Source organism: Pipra filicauda, unplaced genomic scaffold (genome assembly GCF_003945595.2).
Source record: "Pipra filicauda isolate LSUMZ 115617 unplaced genomic scaffold, ASM394559v2 scaffold146_size1912638_pilon, whole genome shotgun sequence".
Lineage (NCBI taxonomy): Eukaryota > Metazoa > Chordata > Aves > Passeriformes > Pipridae > Pipra > Pipra filicauda.
Window position 1 is genome coordinate 309,367 of NW_024103951.1, and position 24,765 is coordinate 334,131.

The 24,765-nt window shown below is 48.4% G+C and overlaps 1 protein-coding gene across 1 annotated transcript; it reads right to left on the reverse strand.

The window, feature by feature from the left end:
- On the reverse strand, nt 1–24,428 carry ITM2C (integral membrane protein 2C). The gene is made up of 6 exons (XM_027729319.2): nt 24,300–24,428; nt 9,956–10,093; nt 7,817–8,005; nt 7,397–7,507; nt 3,620–3,770; nt 1–2,365 (listed from the first exon to the last, which is right to left on the reverse strand). The coding sequence occupies exons 1-6, from the start codon at nt 24,411–24,413 to the stop codon at nt 2,274–2,276; spliced, it is 795 nt and encodes a 264-aa protein (XP_027585120.1). The 5' UTR covers nt 24,414–24,428; the 3' UTR covers nt 1–2,273.
- Nucleotides 24,429–24,765: the final 337 nt, after the last annotated feature.

Genomic DNA, 24,765 nt, shown 5'->3' on the forward strand with positions numbered 1-24,765 from the left:
TATCAGAGGTAAAAGATTTTATTATCCCACGGGTTTTTCCTAAGAAGTAAGAGTCCTACCAGACAAAATATACAAAGCATCTTATGTTTTCTTTCTAGACAACTGCATTCTCATCGTATGAAACAGTGACCACATGAGTTCACCTTAAAGAACTGAGGTTTGCCCTTACAGCTGGGGGGTTGCACAGAGTTAGCATATTCAATGACCAGTTAAATCATGCAGAATCAGAAGGAAGGGGAAAAAGGTCTGTATGCTCACCTGAGTGCAGGCTTAGGTTTCTAGAAATGAAGAGAAACGCAGAGCTTAAATTTACCAGTTTGCAGCACTTCCGTTAAGTGAACCAATTTTCTGACCCACTTCTTGTCATCTTCTTGGCAATTAAAGGCTGGGGCAAACAGCAAGTTATCACTGGAAAAACACAATGCTAGAGAAGTAAACACCCCTCTGGCAGTGGGAAACCTTTCTTACCAACCTGCATGAAGTGCACGTAATTCTTCATTTTACATCAAGCTTAAAGCAGAATGAAACCAATGTGTCATCCTCTACTACTTAAAACTTCATGTTTATATAAAAAAATAAATTCTCAGCCTCTAAGGATATACTAATTCCTATTGCACTGCATGACCATTCTGAGATCCTGTTTTGTTTTCACACAATTAACTCACATAATTTACTACTTAAAAGTTTAAAGTATATTCACTTTTTTTTTGGTTCTGCTGAGTTAATGATTGTACTTGCATTCACTTTATCCTTCCTCTTCTAAAACAACAAGCTCATTTTAACAGATGGTGAACAAGTCCAGATTTGCTGGAAACCAATTAACAAGAATGTGCCAAGTTGAAACTCACCCCATTCTTTCAAGCCAAAAAACTGCCTGCATTTCAAGAACCTAATTAGTTTTAACTACATTTATGGAAGAGAGGGAAGAATATTTAATTACTCTGTAATTCTTCTGTCTGATGATCAATAGAAATGCAGTTTTGTTCACACACTTTTTCTGCAGTATATTGATCAGCTGAATCTAGCCTTGTATCAATATCTGTATTACAATGGTGCCCGCAGATAATGTGATATACAGCTGGATTATAGTAATTACTATCAAAACAGCTTTCATCAGAAGAGTTATACAAGAAGACACACTGTTAAAAAAAAAAGATTCAAAAAATCTGCTTCTCCACTTGCCAGTAACTCCCAGTTCTGCTGCTGACGCTTCGTATGTGGGCATGGCAGCCCATCCACACACAGATGGGATCTCGACAATGCAGGAAGACAGACCCGTGTGAACACAGCTCACCCTCTCAAGCACACAGAGCTGGCCAGGACAGACGGGGCTCCACCTGCAGCCACAGCCTATAGATGGCACATCAGTGGGGCTTTGGCACTTTGCATCAAAAGATACACCTCTATTTGCTCAGGCAAAGTGACAGCAGATCTGCCCAGGACCCACAGCAGCTGCAACTGTGTGTTGGAGAAAGGGCTACAGAGTCTTGCACTTCACCCTCTGCTTTGTGGCTGGACAGTGGGGCATGCTGTGTCATTTGTGTCAGTCCCAGCCCTCCTCACTGGCCTTGCTCCTGCCAAACCCTTCAGGACACCTTGCATTGCTCAGTGGGTCACACTTAGCCACGTTCAGGAGGAGATGTGGTGACAGGTGAGTGCAGGAGCCAGTCACAAAAACAACACATAGCAGTGGTTTTCAATGTGTGAAAATCTGGTCTTTGAGGGGACAGCACACAGCAAGCTGGGACCACCACAGCATGGTTTGGAAAGCTCTGCTGAGCTTTCCAAATTGCTTCTGTAGCATCACAACTATTCTTTTCCTAAGTGCATCTGGTTACAGATTTTAGGTTATTACATCAGTATCAAAGTGGTAATCCTCCCTGTTCATACACCCCCTGTCCTGGTGCCAAGGCAGCCTCAGAGCACTATTCCAGCCTGAAACTGCTGAGGCAGAAAAAAGTCACCTATTTCCAGTGCTCCTATTTCTCAGCCATCCCTTCTACCCAAATCTGCCCCTAAAAGAGATTCCCATCCTGTGGTGTGCGGAAAAAAACTGCATCTACTCCTAGGCTATCTTTGACCACTGTGTAAATTTAAGCCCAGCAAATGTCTCAGGTAGGTAGCAGGGAGAGAAGACCCAGTGGACCCAAGAGGTTAGAGCTGCACAAGCCAAAGGGCAGTATAAAAAGTAGCCAGATTACCATGTCTAAAGAGGGGGCTGAGAGCATGTGTGTGCAAGCAAAGCCACGGAAGGTTACATCTGGAGAGTGGCTTCATGACTTTTGGCAGATAACAGTTTCGACCACAAAAGTGTTTTCAAAGTGACGAATATGATGGCAGTTTCCAGCCTCACGTCGATTGATACCTAGAAGTGATTTAAAGAGAGGAGAGAGGAGATTCAACAGATGATAATCTCTAGGAACTGAAACAAGGAGGGGAAGGAAAGCAGATGGGATAAAACTGATGAACACTGAAAGGCAGGAAAAACACAGCCCATATGGAAAGCAACATTATCTGGTCTTAGCAAGAATAACCATGTTCTCTGGGCCATAGTCCTGTATTAAGAGCTGCCATGGGCTGGAAACAGCTGGTTTCAGCTGACAGCATCTCAGTGTTATATCAGAGACCAGAAAGCCTGAAGAAACCAGCAGAAGCCACAGGCTGGTACAGAGCACAGCCCTGAATGCAGCCAAGGAGGGCTTAAAATATAGTCACTTCCCCTCTGGTTGTTTATATCCCTGCACACACTGATCCTGCTATGGCCTCAGCCCCTATGGAAAGCAAGCAGTACTTCCCCATGCCCTTAAACTGCAGAACCTCAACTCTGGGCAGCTCTGCCACGCAGCTACTCCACTCTTATAGCAAACCCAGTGGTGCCCTGATGACAACCAGGACTGTGCCAGGGCTCCATGAGACCAACAGTCAGTGTTCCAGCAGCTCCTGCACATCAGAGCAGCTCCCGCTGGGAAAGCACCATGAACTATAGCCATGGTGACTTCTGCACCCTGCAGCTTCCCCAGAGATCCAAATCCACACTGACTATAGGTTCATTTTTCAGGTGAGCCTTTACACCAGTATCTAAAAACAAATAAACACAAGTACTGATATTAAGGAGCTTTTTGCAGCAATATTACCATTTGTATATAAGATCCATATTGCTGATTTCCATAAAATCATTTTAACACAGTCCAGTGCTCCCTCTTCATAATGTTTTCCATATTATTAGCAATTAATTAAAGGCAATTTGCAGATCTAATCTGCTCCAAATAGCTGCCATGAAGTGGGAACCTCCATTAGGGAAATTTCCCAAATGGTTCCCAACAGCACCACTATTAGTTCAGCCCCAGGAGTCCACATATAAATGAATTGCTGGCTCCTGCAACCATTCTCCCAGTGTCTCTACCAGGCTGACAGGCAAGAGAAACACAGCAGTCAGCACCACCCACAGCAGCGTCATCCCAGATTTGGGTTTAGACGAACTGGATGAGAAACACTTCAAAAGCTTACACCCACAGAGAGACCCCCCTTCTTGCCATGAAGAGGTCAGCATGGCTAAACCAGCCAAAATATGATCGTGACGGGGGGGAAAAGCTGAGTGAGGAGAAGGCAAGGCTCTCACGTTTCCGCACGCTCCGCCGCTTCAGCCGGTAGGTCTCCTTGCCGCTGCACAGGCGGTAGATGAAGGAGCCGAGCTGCTCCATGTCACTGATGTGCTCGGTGGCAATCATCTCCTCCTGGATGATGTATGTCTGAGGCAGGTACGTCCCTTTCTGAAATGACACAGTTTCCACCAGGATAAAGCACAAACACTGCCACAGTCTCCTCATCGAACGCAACCGTTTCGCGCAGAGCGCCAAGGGCAATCAAACTGCAGAAAATTCACTGCTGGAAGGCTCAAACTCCTCTTTACTGGGGCCAGTTAACATGTTTCCCTGTCTGTGCAGTGAACTGTTCAGTGCACAGGGCACATAAAACAGATTAGGTCCAAAAATGGAATGTTCATGTAGGGGATTAAGTCAATGTAGGATCAACCCTGTTATAAACTAACCCAAATTTTAAAGCAGGATGCACAACATTGAAACTCTGAGAGTACAACAAACCCATCTGGAGAGGGATCAAAGCCCAACCAAATTGCCAGGAACTCCACTGAAATGGGCATTTTCCATTTACTTCAAAGGGTAAAACCCAAAACCACCAGCCTTGCTCAGATTCCAACATTTCTGCCTCCTCCCTGGTCCATTCAGCACAGCCACAATGATGTCCTGCCCTTCCTGCACACAGGAATAGGGAGAGATGGGCCACAGGCACCACATTTAGAGGGAAAGCGAGCTCTCAGCATACTTCCATTGCCACAGGAACATCTGGGACAGCGACGTCTCTGCTGTTGAGGTGGAGGTCACTATGAAGACCAGGGTGATGACTGGGGTGCCTGGTGGGGGGGACACAGCAGAAAGCCACGGGGGGATGGAAAAATGGGGTACCTGGGAACACCCCAGGGACAGAGGCCACCTCTTTCAGCACTAGAGACTCCCTGCACACTGATTCCCAGGTTCTCAGGGCATTTGTTGCATCACTGTGGCAACAAACAGTTGCGTTACCAGTGCTGCTTGGGCTGGGGGGCACTTGGGAGCAGACTAGATGGTAAGTAGGCCATGAAGCAAAGACTCACTTCTGGTCCCTTGTGCTTAAGAAAGTCAAAGAAATAAAACAATTGTCAGACCTGAGGCCAATATAAGTATAATCAAGATGAGAAACAAGGAACAGCAACACCATTTCAAATACAAACTCTTCAGATTCCACCCCAGGAGGGGTTATTTCCACAGAGAAACTGGAAACACACTATCTGAACTTGGTGTTGTGCTGCTGGGCTGGCACAGCCTCGTGGATCGATAAAGCTGTCCCCTAACACTGCAGGATTAGACTATTAGTGGAAGTTTGTACTACACTAACACAACAGTTCTGCAAGAAATTCAATTATTGATTCTCAGGGGGAGGAGGCAGGAGAGGCCATGCGATACGTGCAGTTAGTGGCATGAGCTGTCATGAAACAGCCAGGGCTGGGGTACAGGATTTGCCATATCCATGACCCAGCAAGAGGGCTCAGAGAGACAGACACATGCACACGATCCATTTTCTTCACTGTTTTGGACTGAAATAGCTGTGGCAGGTGAGGTGGGAATCATCACTTCCCCTTGTGCAACAAGGATGATACCTTCAATTCCCTGCCAAGAATTTTAAGAAAGCTAAAGCTCTGAGCATCCTGTGTTCTGCAAAGGGTATGCATCATCCATCATTTAACTGGGTCACCTCCAACTTCCTGCTGCTGCACAGGGGGAGCATCCCTCCATCCTTTTATCTCAGACACTGATCAGGCCTGTTCACTGAACTGTCACACCTGTACAGAATAAAGCCTGCAAGAAGCAGCAGAGCTGCCATTTACAGGCATAAAATCAGACAGAAGAGGCCTGGGAATGCATACATTAGGGTCTGAGTGAGGTCTGGCACAGCTATTCCCATACACAGCAGGGACTGCAGAGCAGGCACAGGGCATATGGCAGCCACACTGCAGAGGGGCACCCTGGCATGAGGCTGCCCAGGGAGGAAAGGGCAAAGGACAGGCACCAACCCCCTGTGCTGCCCCAGTCTGCTGGAGGAAACTACCCGTATTATTTCTGGACTGAGGTTTGGCCCCAGACACAGGACTGCAGTACTGAGAAGCTCCAAAACTAACGTTTCATCTGAAAGTAGTCTTATTTCATTAGGGACTTGACCGGATTCAGAGATGCAGAGAAAGCTAAAGTCTCCAAGTCCAAGGACCAACACAGCTCATCCAGAGTCCAAAGAGGAGCACTTCTGAGCAGCAGGGCAAGTCATAAAGGTCATGAAGGGCCCTGCAGCAGGAGGGAATTCGACCCCTCTGCTAGGCCCCACCTGTGGCCATGAAGATCACAGGCTTACAGGATGATTTAGCTGGGTAGGGACCTGAGGGCTTTATCCCATCTGGTCCTGAAAACCTTCAAGGATTTCAAGGAGGCAGCATAACCTCCCTGGGCAACCTGTTCTACTACTTCACTGTCCTCATGGTGAAAAATGTTTTCTGAGCTCAACAGCAACCTAAACACTTTAAAACAATGTCTCTAAGGTGCATGTTAAAACCTCCACAGACAGACTGGATACCTGCCAATATCAATAATCAGGAAGTTATTTAAACCCACACCTGCTTTGGGCTCTTCAAGCACATAAGAACATTTTATTTGTTATCCTCTTTTTAAATTCAATGATCATGCATCATTTTCATTGACTGTGAGTTTATATCTGTTATTTTAGGATGTGAGCAGCATTCCAAATCTCTGGGGGGTTTTTCTGTCATCTTGTGTAATCCTGCCTTTTCCATTTCCCTCTGCCCCAGGGATTGGTCACCTGCCATGGTCAGAAGCTGTGACAGGTTTGGAGTGAGCTGTCGGTAAATGTGTGTTGTACCCCAGCGGGGTTTCCAGCACATTTGCCAGATGGTCACAGTGCATGAAACTGAGGACTGCTAGGAAACAAACTGGGAGTTTGACAAGGACTGGAGATCAGGCATCTCTCCAGGCATAACCGTTTGACTCTGAGCTCCGGAGTTCATTACACCACATATAGCAGCAAGTGAGCGAAGGGAATTTAAGAAAGAGTAACGGTTCCATTTAGTTTCTTTCCCTTTCTTTTAAACAGACCCTCACAGAATGGATAAAAGACCCAGGCTCAGTGCCTCGCTTTACCTGCAGGAAGACTGAAACATTTATGTACCTCCTAAACTCTGAAAAATCCTGTGCTTTCTTCCTGCTGTTAAGATTAAGGAGTACTCCATTTTAAGACAGCTGCTTTCAGTCACTGCAATGGCAGCATAAGCTTATGAACTGAACAAAACCACTGGTACTAAACCCGCTTAGTGCTGGTTGTGAGCACAACTGCATGAGCCCACATCGGGTGCTTCAGCACAGCAGGGAGAGCAGCACAGAATCCCCCCCAAAAGGGGGGAAAGCTGTTACTCCCCAGAGGACAGAGAGATCTGCAATTGGCAAACCACAGTGGTAACCATGGCAGGAGTGACAGGAGGAAATTTTTTCTTTTTTTCCCTTGATTTCTACAATCAGTGAACACCACAGTGAAGGAATCTAACAGCTTCTCTGTGTCTCCCCGGTCAGGTTGATCACCGTGCCAGTGTTACTGTGCTGTCTGCAAAATCAGTACTTCAGCTAAACGTGCTGAAGCCTTCACTCTACGTGCAGACTCAGTTCTGTCAGGGCCAAGGCTAACTTCCTCAGATACAGCAGTTTTGATTTCCCATGAGCTTCCAGCTGGCACCCACGAGCCAACTCAAGGAAAGCATGCATAACAAGCAGGACTGCAGCTGTACCTTCACGTTGACCAGCAGCTCCCACAGGTTGCGAGGAGGCATCACGATCGTGGTGTTCAGCTCGATGACGTAGCATTTATCCAGCGTGATGTCATGGTAAGCTGTCAGACCCTGCGTTCCAAGCACAGAAGTTAAGGAATTGAGCCCTTCGCAATGAAATACGGCTGTGAAAATGGGTGAAAAGAGGGAGTTCAGGGAAGACAGGAAACTGCTTTAAACAAACCTGTCTAAGGACCTCCCTACCGAACAAGTCAAACAGGTTGGAAAAACACAGAGAGGGCCTTGGGTAGGAGGGCAGCTCATTAATAAGAAAACCATATACCTATGTGACAACAGTGACAGCACCAGTCCACGACCACAGTGCTGGTGCACCCAGCTCAGCCCCATGCTATGCTCCCAAGGGCCCCAAGATCTCCTTACTCTCTGGAAATCATGGATGATATCCGCAGGGTCACTCCCTCCAAACTGGGGCACTGGGACATTGATTTGCTCGTAGTTGTCCTCGATGTAAATCTTGACATCTTCGTGCAGTTCCAGCTGCCCTTTGAACGGCGAGTACAGCGAGTCTTCGTAGAGGACACCGCAGTGGAACACGCTCTCACGGGGCAGCTGCGGGGACAAGACCCGGGCAGGGGTACAACACTGCCACATCCCACACCCAGATACAGCAAACACGGGAAGAAACGCATCCCTCCTGGGTAAAACACTCCGGGTAAAACAGATGCTTGAAGGTATTCCAAGATCAGTCTTTTTACCAGAAAACGTCCTCGATCAGGACAGTGCAAAACACCCTTGTGACATGACCACGTCTCACTTCATGCTAGCCAGGTCCAAAAGGAATAAAGAATTGCCTCTGGGATTTCACAAGGAGTAATTCAGAAAGGCAAACTGACAGCCTGCAGGTTCTGAAATTTCCTAAACAGACTGTTCGTGTCCCTCCATAGCCATGGCTTCCAGTAACTGCATTTTTCTACAGAAGGCATAAAAGGCTGGGGGGGAGCAGAGCATAATTTCTAAAGGCACTTGTAACTTGGATGTGGCAAATGCAGCAAAACAAAGTGGCTTTGCCTCACAGCAAAACAGGAGCTGCTGCTCTTTGAGCAACCTGGTCTAGTGAAACGTGTTCCTGCCCTTGACACTGCAGTTGGAACTAGATGATCTTTAAGGTTCCTTCCAACCCAAACCATTCTATGATTCTCCAGAAGCACAAGGTATGGGCAAGAAAGCTAATGCAGGGTGAGTGATCAAGGTAGAACATGAGGATCACAGGGACAACAGCAGCCATGAGAGACTGAGACATGAAGGCCTTGTTGCCTTGGTCTCCAAAGCCTCTCTGACCATGCTGAATGGGCTTTCCCATTGTGACTGGATAAAAGCTGCCACTTGTTATCCCAGACAGGCAGTTGGGGTGACAGCAGGTGGCCCCAAGCAGACTGGTGGGTGTCCCTCAGAGCCATGCAGCACGGCCCAAGGTGGGTTATTGACTGGGGGATGGACTGAGTGCTGTCTATAACTGGGCTGATAACTTTCCCTGAGTGCCAGAGCTTCTTCTCATAAGGAAGTGGCCGCACCAAAAGCCCTCCAATAGGTGTGATCACAGTGACACAGCAGTGTGTGCCAGGGCAGAGCAGCCCTACAGCTGCCACAGGGCTTCCAGATCAGGTATAAATAGGAACAGGCAATAAAGTGCTGATGAGTCTTGAGACAAAGACTGCTAATTAATTTGACAGCGAGGAAATTTATGGAGAAAGGAGTATATAAAAAGACTACATTGCTAAGAGGATAAGTGCTGGCTACAGAGATGAAGGCAGCAGCGGTCCTGGGAGAACTCATTCTCTAACAGCCACTCCACAGCAGAACAAGGGCTTCAGTGCAAATCAGTGCTTTGGGGTTTCTTGGCTACGCTCTCAGCAAGCCACAGCTCAGCAGTTTCCTCCCTAAAAAGCAGCTCTGCCCTGTCTCATTCCCTCTATTCTGACCCACCACAATGCTGCCAGCCCAGCACCTCAAGCAAGCCAGGCTTTGCAAAGACTATGGGGCAGAAAAGGTGCTGAATTTAATGGAGGTTGAGTGCTCATGTTCTGTACCATTTCCCACTTACTTTTTACTTCTCTGCTTGCTTTATTAATAGCAGCACCTATTTTTGTTACACCTACAGAGTTTTGCTGTGCTAAAGCCTACAGAGCCTACTGCAAAAAGCTGTTCCTTTGCCTGTACTCTCCCCTTGCTCTCTCCAGGCTTGCTCTCCTCTCACAACAAGCCATGCTTTCAGGCCGCCTGCCCCTGACAGCAGTGACTAGGTTTAAAAGGTAGAACTGGTAGCATAGTTTTATGGAGTTAAAAAACAAAAGGGGCAAAACAAAGCCAAAAGGGAGGGGAAGAAGAGGATTTTTGAAATCTTTCAGACTGCCCTTCCTGGCAGTGGGGATGAAGGCGAGCCTGAGCCTACCACCTTAGAAATGTCTTGTCTGTGCAAGACAAAAAAACCCAGCACCACGTCTTCCAAAGGCTGGAGCAGCTCGTCTGATGAGCCAAAAGCCCTTCCCAACTCTCTCCTACCTGGGTGATGAAGAAGTATCTGTACACGTACATCGACGCAAAGACCAGCCCCAGTAGCAGCACGAGGAGGCCCATGGTCAGGTAACACACCCCGCTGAGCGATGACCTCCGGCCCTGCACGGCTGGAGCCGGCTCCTCCTGCCAGGAAAAACCACAGCACTGTCACCTGCTGCTGCAAGGGGGCAGAAAACCAACTGTCTTTAATGCAAAGGCCACACATGGGGTTGTGGCGTGCAATGAAGAAAGGCAGCATCTGGCAAAACAACTTCACATCTGGCAACAGCAAAACACTTGTGCATTGTGCCCCCCCACTCCTGGTATATATATCTATATATATATCTATATATAAACATATCTGTGTGAGCACATACACACATACATGTATACTCTGCTCCCCACTGACTGCTCAGAACAAAGCCAAGCTTTGTTTCAGTGGGTGATAAAGATTAACAAAACAAAACAAAAAAAAAAGAAAATCGGGAACTAAGAGTTCCTGGCTACTGAATGTAACAGCATTTATGTATTTATACTCAAAAATTTTTGTTGAAATGCTGCCACTTTTGGCAGAATTTCTCAGTGGAAATTTTTGGGGTGGAAGTTACTGGTCCCAGAGAGGTACCTCCTGGCCCTGCTGGGGTGAGCCGACACAACTAGATGTGCTGATCTCAACTTCATTTTCAAGCACATTCCAGCACACCTTCCAGGAACATGGACAAAACATCAAAATAAAACATATCTGTCCTTTATAGAGTGTAGCCCAATCCATACAGACAGTAGCCAGCTCACCTTGTTACAGCCCTGAAAAAAGAGGGCCTTGCAAAGGCAGGGTTACTTCCTGGGAGACCACTCACCCCAACCTATGATGCTCTTGTTTTTACTACCAAAATAGCCCTTCAAAATGTTAAGCAGGAGGATGTAAGGCCTTTCAGAAGCAGATGAAAGAAGTTGGTTCAGAGATGCCCCAGTTTCCACACAGAAAGCTGCCCTCAGCTGAGCAGGCAGGAAGGGGAGAGAGGCACCAGAGAGGGCTCTTGCAGATTAACTCCCTCTGTGCAGTTCACAGACATGTCTGACTGGAAAGACACTCCCTCCATGGCTAGTCAGAGACCGGTATGAACAGGAGGAACAGTGAACAACAGATTTAACAGTGAGTAACAGTCTCTCTAAGATCCATCACTTCTTAAAGGAAGAGATGTTTCTCCAGGGTACCACGACCAAAACCCTGTGGGTGGTGCAGGTGCTGAAGCCCCAAGGGGAGATGTCCCTGGGTCCCTGCCACCCTCTGGTGGCATCAGACCAGCTCTGCCTAGCAGAGCTGGCAGCAAACACCTTTTTCCCCTTTCCCTATCTTGGAGCAGCCCTTGTGAGAACAGCAGTTCAGTCCCAGCCTTGGAGGCATCATTCCTGCCCCAAAACCAGGTCACACCAGCACCACTGAGGCTCTCATGGGGACCCTGCCAGGTAGGGATTCCCTCCCTCCCCTGCCTCCATCAAGGCATAAAACAGGGGCAGAGTTAGGATCCTGGAGCCCCTCTGCTACCTGCTGCACTTCCAGCCAGCACGACTTTTTTTTCCCTAGCCACATTCAGACTGGTAACTGCAAAGACCAAATTGCTCTAAGGTAGCTACAACTCCAGCACACCTCCAGAAGAAATTAATCTGTCTTTATTTCTCCTTCGTCCCACCCGTTGAAAGACCCACATCTCTTCTGCTCACTGCCAGCTCTCTACACTGAAGAACCAATGTAATTAGTTTGCTGCTGCTCCTTCAGCAAATAAAGGGATAAGCAAGCTGAAAAATATCATATTTTAAGTTTACTTCCAATCTTTCCCTTTCTCTCCTTCTGCAGACAAGGGGCAGCAACTGTGACAAGCCACAAAGAACAGAATAAAAGAAACCAAAAAATCACATTACTAGAGGAAGTTTAAAGGCTCTCTGACATGAACTGCTAGGACACAAAAGTCATGCTAGATGTCAAGTGTTTCACAAAAACAGCTCTCCTAGACACTTGTCATCAGAGAAAGAGTGCAGACAGTGGGGATGAAGAGGAATGAGATCTCCTGCTACTGACACTGAAGCAAGGTTGAGAAAATGTTTAATGTCTGCAAGTGAACCATATCCAAAAGGTGCCAGGTTGTTGTGATCACTGGCTCACTGCTCCCTTCCTCAGTGAGCTGCAAGTGCTAACTCCATGGAGGGCTTGGAGAGAAGGTTCATGAGGGCACGGCAACTCAAAGGGGAAAAAAATACTCCCACTAAAAGGAAAAGCTGTGTTTGAAGAATGGTAGGGAGGGGGAGAATAAGTCTTCCATGATTTACTATTTGCTAGAGTAGCTCTTTGTTCTTTGCACAACCAAAGTCACAGACACATCCCTTCTCTCACTGCCAAAGGAGATGAGTTCTGCTCCATACAAAACATTTCTGGCTTTAGGAAAAATGCCCAAGCTTTGTGTTTTGAGAGAAGGTGGGAGAAGCAAAGCAGAGCTTTGCCCTGGGAGAAGTTACTAAACACTTGGGGGAAAAAAAATCTCAAACAAAAATTCAAATTCTGAGGGAGGAAAGAAAAAAAACAACAGCAAGCATCCTGATGGAGCAGAAATTAAGGCAGCGAGGTTAAAAATATTGCCAGCCAGGCCAAGAGGAACAGTTAACCACAGTCCTGCAAAATACTGCACAAAAATCATCTGGAAAACCCTCACTAAAGTATGCATCTCTATTCCCCAGCCCAGCAGATGAAAAGGCCACCAGCCTTTGTCAATACAAGTAAATTACAATTTAAAAGCAGCTATGTTAGTCTGTGCCTCTGCTCCAGGCTGGAGGCGTTCTCCGTGCTGACAGCCAGCGCACAACCTGCTTTAACAGCACTTCACCCAGGATAATAAATCTCCACCAGGCTGGAAAAATCCAAGAAGCTTCTTCCACAGGCTGCTGCCCTACTCATGCCACAACGCACCTGCTTCCCATGGGATCGCTGCTCCCTGCAGTGGAAATGTGGGTATTTTACAAAACATCACAGCTGATTTCCATCAGTTTTTGCTGTAGGAATGCCTGGCATCCCAGCAAGGGAGCAGTTTTTTCCCCTAAGCCAACCTTATCATAAAGAGAAGCAGGTGGTCCCAGAAGCAAGCTGCAGGAATGTCATCTCTGGCAGAAAGACCCCCAGGACTAGCCAGCAAACCAAACCGTGCACCGCAGTCGTGCCACACGGCAGACCTGGAGGATCTGGCAGCAGTGACAGACTCCATGAATTCTGGTGGTGGGGGAAAACAGTCAGATTCGGAGCAGGGTTTTCCTGAAGAGCAGATCAAAATACTAACACATAGAAATGCTGTATGTTCACCAGACGTTTAACAATATTCCAGAATAATTCATTAACCAGACACACTGCTTGCAACAAACCATTCTACTGATTTTCTGCCTTCATCAAGCCTGGGGTTTTTTTGGCCAAGAGGAATGGGAAAGGTTGAGGTCAAAACCATCCCTGGGCAGAAGCAGGGACGAGTATTTCAGTTGGGCAAATGGGCTTTCCTCTTTTCATAGTTTTAAACACAACATCACAACAGATGGGCATTTTTTACACAAAAATCAACATTAGGCCCTCCCTCCCCTCTCTGGGCTGTGCAGAAGACAAACATTCATTTGCTTCCCCATGAATGAGCAGCTGGAAAAGCAACAGCAGTGGCACAATGTCCACAGACCTGACACTAGAGATGTGTACATGGGGAGGATGCACAGCTCTGCAGTAACCCACTCTTCACTTCAGGGAAGGAAAATGCTGCCACTCCATACAATGATCCTTTCTTTGGTCCCTTTTTCTTGGTACCACCACATGCTTCACTGATAGCACAGGCAGTGGAAGCTGCCACTTTGCTGACCCTACAGAAAGGGCTGGGCCAGCTCCCTTTCCAGTGGAGAAACTGGAAGAGGCAGAGGGCAGAGTACCTTCCTCTGTGCAACCAGCTCGCTCTTCCTCCACATAGGCAATGGGGGAAAGCACCCACCTCTCAAGGATGTGGGTCCACATCTTGGTTTTTTGCCATGCATTGTCCTGCTAATACTTCATCCCACTGGGAAGAGACAGAGGCAGCTGCACACAGATGCCTGAGCAACCAGACACGCTGACTTGGTTCCAGTTTGCAGGCATGATTGCGTTCAGACACTCAACTCCGTGCCTGGCAGCAGACAGGGTACTGGAGTATAAAAAGGAATTCCTTCCCCTGGATAAAACAGGCTCTTCACCACGACTCAGTGCCCTGCTGGCTTGCAGGGACAGAGCACAGGTAGCAGATACCCAGATGGCAGAGGATGGAGTGATGATACAGACCACTCGGTAGAAAAGGCTTGAAAGTAGCCTGAGGGGGGGAAAAGTACTAATTCAGTCTTTGCGGATTTTCTTCAGAATTTCAGGTCTTTCTCAGGACATGATGAAAATGTCCAGTGTCCTGTCACCCCTATTTGGCACTGAATGGCTGTGGAACATCTCTCCTACAAGGGGGTGGGGGACAGAAGCCTGGCTGTGCTATACAGGCACAATGTCTGGTCCAAGGTAAGGAAATCAAGTTCAAAGGGCCCAGTGAGTCAGAGAAGGGAAACCACCAACAAGCTGCCAGGCACTGCTGAGGGCACCTCCTGCCGAGCAAACCCTCCCGGCCTCATGGCACCGAGCCTTTGGACACACACCGCCAGCAGGAGCTGGTGGCAAGAACCATACCCGGGAAGGCGTGGCCTTTGATATTTGTTATTCGTACAGTAGAAGGTTGTAAAAATAGAAATGTCACTCTATTGCTCCTTTATCACCCTTGCTGAAGAAAACAGAAGTGAGAAAATTAGAGGTGTCATGTCATGCCTTGATGCCTCCCAAGTCACACCCCACCTCAGCAGAGATGGGCTCAGCTCTTGGCCTTTTTCTTCAGCTTTGGAAACAGCTCCGAGTCCTCCACACACCATTTTTCCCGCATTTCTGAAAAACACAGGTTTGAAATCTTTCATTTTAGGTGTCGCAGGGCCTGACAAACAGGGACAAGTGCCTTAAATATACATCCCCAACACGAAAAGAAGCATGGGGTGACTAAAAATAGTAGATGTGATTTTGATGACTGACAAATGAGGAGAGAAAGGCAACGCAGAGCAATGCGATGCAAAGGGATGTGGTTTGGAGAGGATGCTCTCTGAAAGGCAGCAAAGTATGTCATCCCTCTCTGGGATGTTGCTGGTCTCAAGGAAGCAGCAGCCTGAGCTCTCAGTGTTAGATGTACTGACATAACTACAGACACTGCCACGGCTCCCTCAAAGGATGCAGGCTCAAAACTTGAGATACTCACATCAGAAAATCTAACTTAACGTGCTGTTTTTCTCATTTCTGGTAACCAAAGGCCAATATGGACTCTGGTAAAAGAAAAAAATCAGTTCAAGGTCTGTAACTCCAGCACATTAAGTCCCATATTCACAGCAAAATCAGTTACCGCTTCACAAAATGTAGGGACTTGCAATAATGGCACCTCCACTGACTTCAAATGGAAAAACCCCACAGCCAACTGCAGTGCTGCCACAGTTGGCATAAGCTGGAATGCACTGACCTCTCCTCCCATGTGCTGGTTTGGCTTGGAGTGTCACTTCTTGGGAGAGTGACTCCTGTCTCTGCACCAACACAGACTGCTCTTCCTCCACACAAAGCAAAGCCTTCTCATCCACCTACTCCACAGGCAGCATCCCTACTACCTGCAGGTGCTTACTGCCACTACTCTGCTCCATAAAAAGCACTGGAGACTTGGTGGGATGAATCGTAGGGTAAAGAAATCCAGAAACAACTACTCCCATACTTAAGAACTCCGACACATGGGGACTCAGTGGTGAAGAGTCCTCAGGGATGGCCAGAGCAATCTGGGATGGCCAACCAGGGTTCCAGACTGGAGTCCTTGCCAAGCGATCACTCTGGAGATGGAATGTGAGGGACTACACACAGGGAAAAGGCAGACAAAGGACGAGATGAGGGAAATGAATAGAGAGAGAGAGGAAGCATGACAGCAAAGGCAGTTCATCCTGGCATCCACCAAAGCACCTCCAACACTCCAAAGAAGGTTCTTTTGCCAGATGAACAAAAAGTGAGTCCTGTCCTCAAGAGCAGTTATGCTTGGAGAGAGGAGAGGGAGCAAAGTGAGGAGAAATACCAGGTGACACCAAGAAGGAAGGAGTGCCTGTGCCAATGCCCTGGTAGAGCCACAGGGGTCAATGCTCTGCACTAGCTAAGAGAGGCCTCTGAAGGATCCTATACCTGGAAGAAAGAGTCCTTCCAGGCTGAGGAGCATTTCTGGTGCTCTAGGTCAGAAAAGGAAACAACATGTTCATGCATGGACAGAGAGAAATACACACACACACACACACATATATATATGGCACACAGTTTCCAAGGCAACCAAAGTCCCTGCATACAGTATTTGAGCAGTGCCTGTGCAGGCCTTCCACGGAGAATACAACTCATGGCTTTTGGACTCAAAAGATGCCTGGAAGCAAAAAAAACCTAAACCAAACCTGTAATTAAGAGACTATCACAGCCAAAGGCAAAAAGGTTGCAATAAATGAATCTAATCACACCCTTAAATGACACCGTAGCACATGACTACCAACAAAGCCACCTGCCTCAGGAGTCACTTTGCAGCACTGGAAATTAGAATATCAAAACCAACCACTGGCTAATTAAACCCCCCAGCTTTGTTGCTATATGACAAAGACAGCAGGGTGTTAAAAACGCAGCCTAGCATGTGGGACCTAAGCACTCAGCAATCGTATTTTCCTTCTCCCTCATCAGCAAGAGAGATATAAATGCCCCTCTCTTCTCCTTTTTCCATCCCTTTCTGGAACTAAGGGGCTCCTCTTCCCTCTTTGCACAGGGGTGAGGAATTCATTTCCATACTTTTTTTTTTTGGCAGAGGCACAACAACTTCCAGTTGGAATAATTCCAGCCTCCCTCTCCTCTTTCCCAGGAGTAAAGCCATATAGACCATTCACAGAGCCAACAAAGCCCCTTGTAAAAATAAGGCTATTCTTACCAGGCACATGGCTAAAGCCCTGAGTGTCACACTGAACAGACAGGCAGGCAGAGAGAAAATAAACAGCTGTTATGAAGTGGCAAATAAACATCCCAACCTGGGCATTTAACAGCCTGACTGCCAAAATACAGAGTCTGATAAACATGGCCTGATTTCCAGAAATCCAGTACCACTCACTGTGATGATGGGGAAAATCAGTCCCTGCCACAGAACAGCTCCAACACCACAGCTAAAGGCTCTGGAGCACCTGGGAAGAGGGAAGGAGCAAGCACAGCCATGTGAAGGCCAGGGTCGTTTGGGTTTCTTTTTTTTGCACCCCTGAAGTGGGAGGTGACATTAAAATAACAGGAATTTTCTCTAGGAGGAGAATGGAGGTTAAGCTTTGGCACTGAGTCTCAAAACCATTAAAGACAAAAGGCAGCTCAAGCAAGAGCGAAGCAGAGTGGCTGCTCTGGGAACAGGGGAAGCTCTTAAATCGAGAGGCTGGCGAAGTTAGAGACTGGATTCAAAGGTAAAGACATATTCAGGTGGGCAGATACCTGCCTCCTTAAAAGACCTTTAACAAATGCCAAAAATATTGAGGAACACTGAGGTAAGGAAATGCCAACAGTTTTCAGGTTTTTTCCTGGTGCAGCTAAAGTCTTCCTTCTCCTCCCAGGTGAAGGGCAGAGAAGCTGCTACAAAAACCAGTCTTGCTTCCACCTTCATGTGGGGCCTGGGAAGAAGCAGCCCCACTAAAGGGACGAGCTGTCCCATGGCATGACAGCAGGACATACTACCCATTTTCCCAGACTAAAACTGTAAAATTGCTTCTACATTAAACAAACCCATGTTCCAACCTGTAAATGCCAGCCAGGGAGCCCTGGGCACAAGCCAAGAGAGCTGGAGGCTGATTTTGCAAGATATGCAAAGGACTGGGTGCTGTCTCAATGCATTTGAAAGCAGAAAACGTGACAAGGAAAAGACACATCAAAAGATTTCATACGATTTCACCTGCAGTTTTTCAATATTAGTAATGGCGTTGGATGAAGCACCAGAGCAGAGCAACAGCTGGGCACAGGACTCCCTTGAACACCACCACTGTGCTCTAACCACTGCTTCCCCCAAGGAGCTCCATGTCTGGAAGGTTTTGGGGGGCAAAAAAAAATTACAGCACCCACTTCTGAGCTTCTACAGTCAGGCAGGCAGAGATGGTCAAATCAGCCACGTTGGGTCCTACCAAGAGCAAGCTAAGTACTGCTGATGTGGCTGTGGCCAGTTAAGCCATCACTGTCCCACCACACTCTTCCTCTAGGCGTGACTGATTCCCAAAAGGCTGTTAGAAAGGAGGGCACAGCCATGCCCAAGACGCTTATGAGCTGGAACAGCCAAGGTATTGCCTTCCGCTGGTTCTTCAGACAAGAGAGGGAATCACAGTCGCAAATCTGCACTGTTCACTCTGAGCAGAGGGATCAGAGTCCAGAGTTTCCTGGAGTGCAAGCTGAATCATCTTAACAAGGAATCACATTTCAGGTTACAGCATTTGCCTCTTCCCTGAAAATCAGGACTTATACAGTGTCACACCATAAAATGAAGTCGCTGCTCCCTTTCAGAACACTGACAGTGATTATCTCTCCCAGCAACAGCGTAGGAAAACTCTGACAGTCAATCCTACGCTTAAAAATTCACCACAAAGAAATGGTGTCTAGTTGAACAACAGCAAGAGAGAGGAGGCAAATTTACCCTTCTCTTTGTTGTTCAAACTGACTTCAAAGGTAGGGCATCAGGTGCAGAGAGATGAGTTAAAAAACCCAACACCCTCACATTGTCCTCCTTCAAATGGCAACACTGGCATTAAAAAGCCCAAAACATGCCTAGGCTCCCACACACCACTTGGGAAGAAAATACCTGTCCAGAAGTGAAAATGCCTGTTCCATCTCCTGTAAACCTGTTAATGAGCAAAGATTTGGTAGCACAAACACCTCATCCTACCTAGATACTCCATCTCTCCAGACCTGGCCAGAGTGCTAAGCTGCTCTGAGCAGCCTCACACACCTGCCAGGCCACCTCTTCCCTGACAGCCAGCGAGCAGCAAGGTGCAACAACAGGGTGAAACCAGAACTGTCTTATCACTGCACAGCACAGGGCTCCTGTCAGTTGAGCATGGCAGGCTCCTTCCTACAGATGGGACACGTGCAGTGTATGCAGCAAAGCTTACGTCTTGTACTTGCTTTTGGCTCATCGGTACCCTTTGGAGCGCTGCTTTTTAAAGGTATTTCTTGGTTTTCTGTGTTTTGTCAAAACAAAAAAAAACAACAATGTTGGGCCAAAAGCGGGTAAACACAACAAGTTCTTCCCATGTAAAGAGCACCTCCCTGCAAAGCTGCACTGGCTTTGGCTCTCCCCCAGCTTTGGAAGAACACTCACCTCTAGACAGACATTACAAGTTTCTCCGTCTCCAGTTCTTCAGTCTACATCTTTCTGGTGAAAGACAGCTCCATGTTTCAAAATTCAACTGCATTTATAACATTTCTGCTCGGAATAGACATTCTCTGTCCCAATCCCTCTGCCAGTTTTAGCCAGATCCTTTGTCATGCTCAGCTGGAATATCAAATATTCATGTCCAAAGTCTGTTAAGATACTCAAGTCTAGTATTTCATTACAGCAGATCCTGTAAGATCCAGAGACATTTTTTTTCCCTTTTCCCTCTGCTTCCAAGGCATCCCCAAACCATAGAGAACCAAGAACCAATGACAATGCTTCTTTTTAAGCTGACGACTCCATAAAGGACACAAAAAGAAGTCATCACTTCAGCCCACATGGATACAGGAAGGTTGGGCAAAGGCCAGGAATACCTTATGGTACAGGAGGCTGCTTCTTCAAATTAGGATCTGCCATATTCAGACTCCTAAATCAAGCCCTTAACATTGTGAGAACACCCACAGCTCAAGCACATCAAGCCTGGACTCAAGCCTGCAAACATGTCAATGAGCTTAATCCATCCACATTGCTGCCAGCTGGTTTTTCTCCTTCTCTCTGAATTTACAGCTTGCTTTGTGAAAATCCCCGTTTAAAAGACTTTTTCTCACATCCCCTTCCCTTGCCATGTGTCTTCCACCTCACAGCATCCTGCAAGAAAGTCGCTCACAAAACCCAGCACTGTATTGGCACGACAGCTTCCACGAGCTGGTGTGACTCTGCTTCACGTGCCCAGCAAGAGCCACTGCTCCCCCACCTGCCACTTGGGCTGGAATCCAGCTCTGGAGCATCGCTGTTCAAGATGCACTGGTACCCCTGGGAAGGCCAGCAGTGGCACTGCTGCTTGCCCTGCTTCGATCTGCTGCCACCATGAAGCACTCATCCTCCTGGGCTTGCTCAGGCAGGTGCAAACCAGTCCCAGCTCACTGTGCTCGCCAGAGCATTGGGAAAGGCAGGGGAGCAGGGACACAGCAACAGCCCCAGCATCAAGACACCCTATCTCTGCTAAGAGCTCCACATCCACAGCAGACCTGCTCCCTGCTGGGGAGTTTCACAGTGGCAGTCACAGCGAAGAGACGTTCCTGGGCACCAGAGGGAAAATGCTCCCCATGAATTTCAGGGCTTTCTCCTGCTATTTGTACTAAACAGGGCAACCTCACTCAGTGTGGGAGCTGCTGCTGCAGCCCTGGGCTGGCAGCAAAGAGGAGGCTGGGGCAGCTCAGCCGTCAGCCCCCCAAGGGAGGGTGGCCCTGCAGTCAGGAGGCTGAGACACCCACCAGACAGTCATCCTGAGGTGCAGCCTATAAAGAGACCACACAGAGAGACAGAAGGGTTGGATGGATCCAGTGCCAGGCAGCAAGAAGATCCTTGTGGGAAACTTTTCCATACAACCAGGAAGGGTGTGATCCAAAGACCACTGAGTCTTGTCAAGTCTTTGGGAATGTGTGGATGGGATGAAAGGCATAAAACCAAAGCCTGGTATTATTGCAACCAACCAAGAGCAGAACATCAGCCGCACCCAGCAGACACCACTGTGTGCCTATGAGCCACTGCCAAGGTGTTTCCAGCAGGTTTGCCAGGCCTGTGGGTACGGAAAGAGCTCTCCCAGTCTCCTGCTTCGCCTGTAAAGCCCTTCTCTCCCAGCAGCCAGACCTGAGCCACGGGCTGAGCAGACACTGTCCTGCCCTCGACGTTCATCCTGCTGGAAAGCTGGAGACAAACACGGCTGCACGTGCTGTCTCAGCACAGCCCTTCCCAGAGGCAGGACAACAGGTTTTGCTCTCTACTTTCCCTCCCCAAAGGTTTCTGGATCACACAGATTCCCACTGACTGAACCATCCCGGTGCTGCAGCGTTAGATAAGGTCGGATCCACCCTGGGCCAGCAGCACAGAGCGCTGGGCAGAGCCCGCAGTCAGTGTCTGCTGAGCACCCAGAGAGAGGGATGAGAGGGATGAGAGGTGCCTCCTCCCTCCAACACCTATCATTTACACCTGGTGAAGCAGCAGATTTTAATGAAACCCCTTCTCCTCTGGCTCTTGCACTGTCTCTGCTGAATAACTTGCTAGTGCTAGAGGGGTTCACAAGAAATCAGCCAAAAAAAACCAAAACAAACCCAACCCAAATTCTGACTGGAGAGGCTCCAGCCATCAGTTTTACTTGGTTCCTGTGGATTTCAACATCCATCACAATTGCTAGGACCATACTTCCAAGAGCAGTTAAAGACACAGGGTATGTATTTATTTCCATTTCAGATTGTAAATCTGGAGTTCAATTAAAACTCACTGAATACTACTTTGCATCTGAAAAAACAATTTTCCAATGAACACAACAAGTTATTTTACTGGCTACATAACCTCAAACTGCCTTCTGCTCAAGGCTGCTACATCCCTGCAGCTCTACTAATAGTAACAAGAAGACTGTTTCTTTTATAAGCCCTTAAAATGTTGCAACAGCTTCAAAATTATGTAGATTTTTATGACAAGAGCTTAAATTGTATATTCTTTGCAATTCAAACTGAGCTGCACAGGGGAGAAACAAGGCTCAGCACATACAAGCCTGCTGTCAGGACTCCTCACCTACCACTTTTCAGGACACATCAGCATCACAGACATCTTCCTGCTGCTGCATCTTTGCATTCATGGAGCACTTGCCAAAATTCACGGGCTGTGGAAGCTGCCCCCGAATCATTTCCCAGCTCTGGTTCTAATCACTGGGATTGAAGTTAAGAGGAAAGGAATGCAGAGCATCTTGCTTGCATGTCACCAATGCCATTTTGCTGCAAGGCAGCTAGAGATACACACAGACAGAATTTATTGGCAGCACGAGGGCGAGCATGGCAAGAAAGCCTGGCTATGGAAAACCCAACCCCACAAGTTGGGCGTTTAATAAACATCCCCTCAGTCCAGCTAAGTACAAACTACACCAAAGAATCCAGTGTCATAACCTGAAAAACGGCACCAGGAAAAGGCCACCTGATGTCAGGGGATGTGCTGCTCCCTGGACACACTCATGCTGCACTGACTTACTGCAAACCACTCCTGCCTTTATTTCATGGGCCTTATGTTGATGTTCATACATGTCTGCTGGAATTAAGAGACTGCTGAAGAGTCTTTGTTCTAAATCCATGTTTTTAAGTTCTTTTGTAGCTCATGTGAGCTTAAAAGAACACCACCATGACTCCCAGGAGTCAGAGAAAGGCCCAAGGCAACAAAAAGAATCCAAAATTCGTGATTTGCTATGTAAGCCAATTTCATTCATCTGGCAGGACCTGAATCAGAATAATTTTGATTGTTGGGATCTGGCAGCACTAATGATAGAAATAAGCTTCTGTTCCTTTTATTTTATTTTATTCCTTTTTAAACTCCTTTTCTCACAGTGCTCATGAGAAGAAGACAAATCCTGCCTGAACTCATGCAGGATCAGCAGAAGAACTGAGTTCCCAGCTGCAGAAATGGTTTAATGGCAGAATGAGCTGGAAGTCCAGTGTGACAGTCAACTTCCAGGGCTGGACATCAAAGGCAGGAATAAACCTTGGTTTATAATTAGGCAACATAAAGTCAGGAAATCACTAGGAGACCACAGCTGGCCACGTTCCCCCATTACGGGTCTCTATACAGCTCCTATGTGCTAGATTAATAGATGCAACCACGACGGGCTGAGCACATTCAGACCCTGACAGCACAGCCAGAGCTGTGAGCACATCTGTGCGTGACATGAGAGATCATAAGGATGTGATTCCCTGAACTCTCTGCAGAACTGAGCAGTCTCCAGAAACCCCTGCTGAAGAGCAGCTCTCCTGGACTGGTAATTCCCACTCACTCAGAGAGGCATATGAGGAGGGACACTCTGCACTGCTGCAGGAACAGAGCAGAACTGCAGCTCCCCCATCATTTTTTGAGTCAGGGAGATGGTAGGGTTCAATAAATGATCAAACTGCACACACATCCTGAGGCATTTATGAGGAATACAGAAACACCATTTAAGTCTCCTCCTCTGAAATGGAAGCACCATAACAAGGCAGACTTTATGCTGTGGGTCAGGCCTGTCTCAGGACAACACCCTTCACACTGTGCAGTGTGGTATCTACCCGTGGGTCCACATTGGCAGCAGAGCTGCCAAGCTGGGGGTTCTCTGCCACAAGAGACTCCAGAAACAGTCAACTCCCAGCCAAACATAACAGTGCCCATTTCACCTTCCAGTCTTCGAGGGGCACTGGCTGTACCACCCCTGGCATGTGTCCAGCCCTGCCCAACAGCACCTGCCCATGACTCACAGTCTGGACGGGACTCACACAACTCCACCCCAAGGCCCCAGCCATGCTCTGCACCTGCAAGGGATGCCCAGCACCTTCATTCCCCTTGAGCCTGTCAGGATCCCAGCCTCCACAGGCATGAGTGAGTGCTTGTTCCCCTCTGTCATCCACCACCTGAAGCCAGTAGAGCAGCTCAACATCACCATGTCAACTCCCATCTGTAAAGCATCTAGGGGGCTGCGTGTGCTCTTAGTCCCTTGCTTCTCATCATCCTCCAGCACCATCCACTTTGCCCCTCTTGCCTCTTCTCCATGCCAACCCTAAGCCACCCACGTATGACCAATCCCAAACATAATTCCTCGAGGCCAAACCACCCAGAGGGATGAGTTCGGATGCCACTGTCCGCACCGACCATTCCCTCCGGCGCCCAAGGATGGCAGCGGCGCCGCTGCCCTGCCCCATCCGCTCCCCACTTCTCCAAACTCCGTCTGCCCACGAACCCCCCCCCTTGGATCGCTCACTCGTCTCGGTGCCTCTCCGCACCAGCCCCACACACGCCGCCGCTCCCCCCCGCCCCGCCCCACTCACGGCACTCGGGGGCAGCAGCACCGCGCCCGCCGCCCCATCGCCCCCCGCCGCCTTCTCCTTCTCCTTGTCCGGCTTGAGCGCCGCCGGCGGCTGCTGGACGCCGATCTTCACCATGGCCCCGCTCCGCCGCCGCCCGCGCCGCCGCCGCTGGCCCCGGCCCGGCCCCGCCCCGGGGAGGAGCCGCGCCCCGCCCGGCCCCGGAGCTCCGCCGCGCCCGCGGGGCCGGGCCGCCCGAACCCCCAGCTTAAGGACCTGCTTGCCAGCAGCACCCCCGGGGCCGCCTCTTCCTCGCCCCCCGGAGCCACAGCCGGTCCTCACTGGGACAGCCTTCGGTGCGGGACACCGCGGGTGCAGCGGCAGCCCCCGAACAGCGGCTGTGGGTGCGGCACCAGAGCACTGCCATTGGCACCGCTGAAATCGCGCCAGCGAAGAGGAAAAAAACAAAATAAAACATGTAAAACAAATA

What these genes read in the sequence shown, in the direction of transcription:
- ITM2C (XM_027729319.2), bottom strand. Translation starts at nt 24,413, where the DNA reads ATGGTGAAGATCGGCGTCCAGCAGCCGCCGGCGGCGCTCAAGCCGGAC. An exon ending in GATACTTCTTCATCACCCAG is followed by an intron (nt 8,006 to 9,955) that starts GTAGGAGAGAGT and finishes TTGTCCCCGCAG; the next exon opens with CTGCCCCGTGAGAGCGTGTT. An exon ending in GCGGCGGAGCGTGCGGAAAC is followed by an intron (nt 2,366 to 3,619) that starts GTGAGAGCCTTG and finishes AATCACTTCTAG; the next exon opens with GTATCAATCGACGTGAGGCT.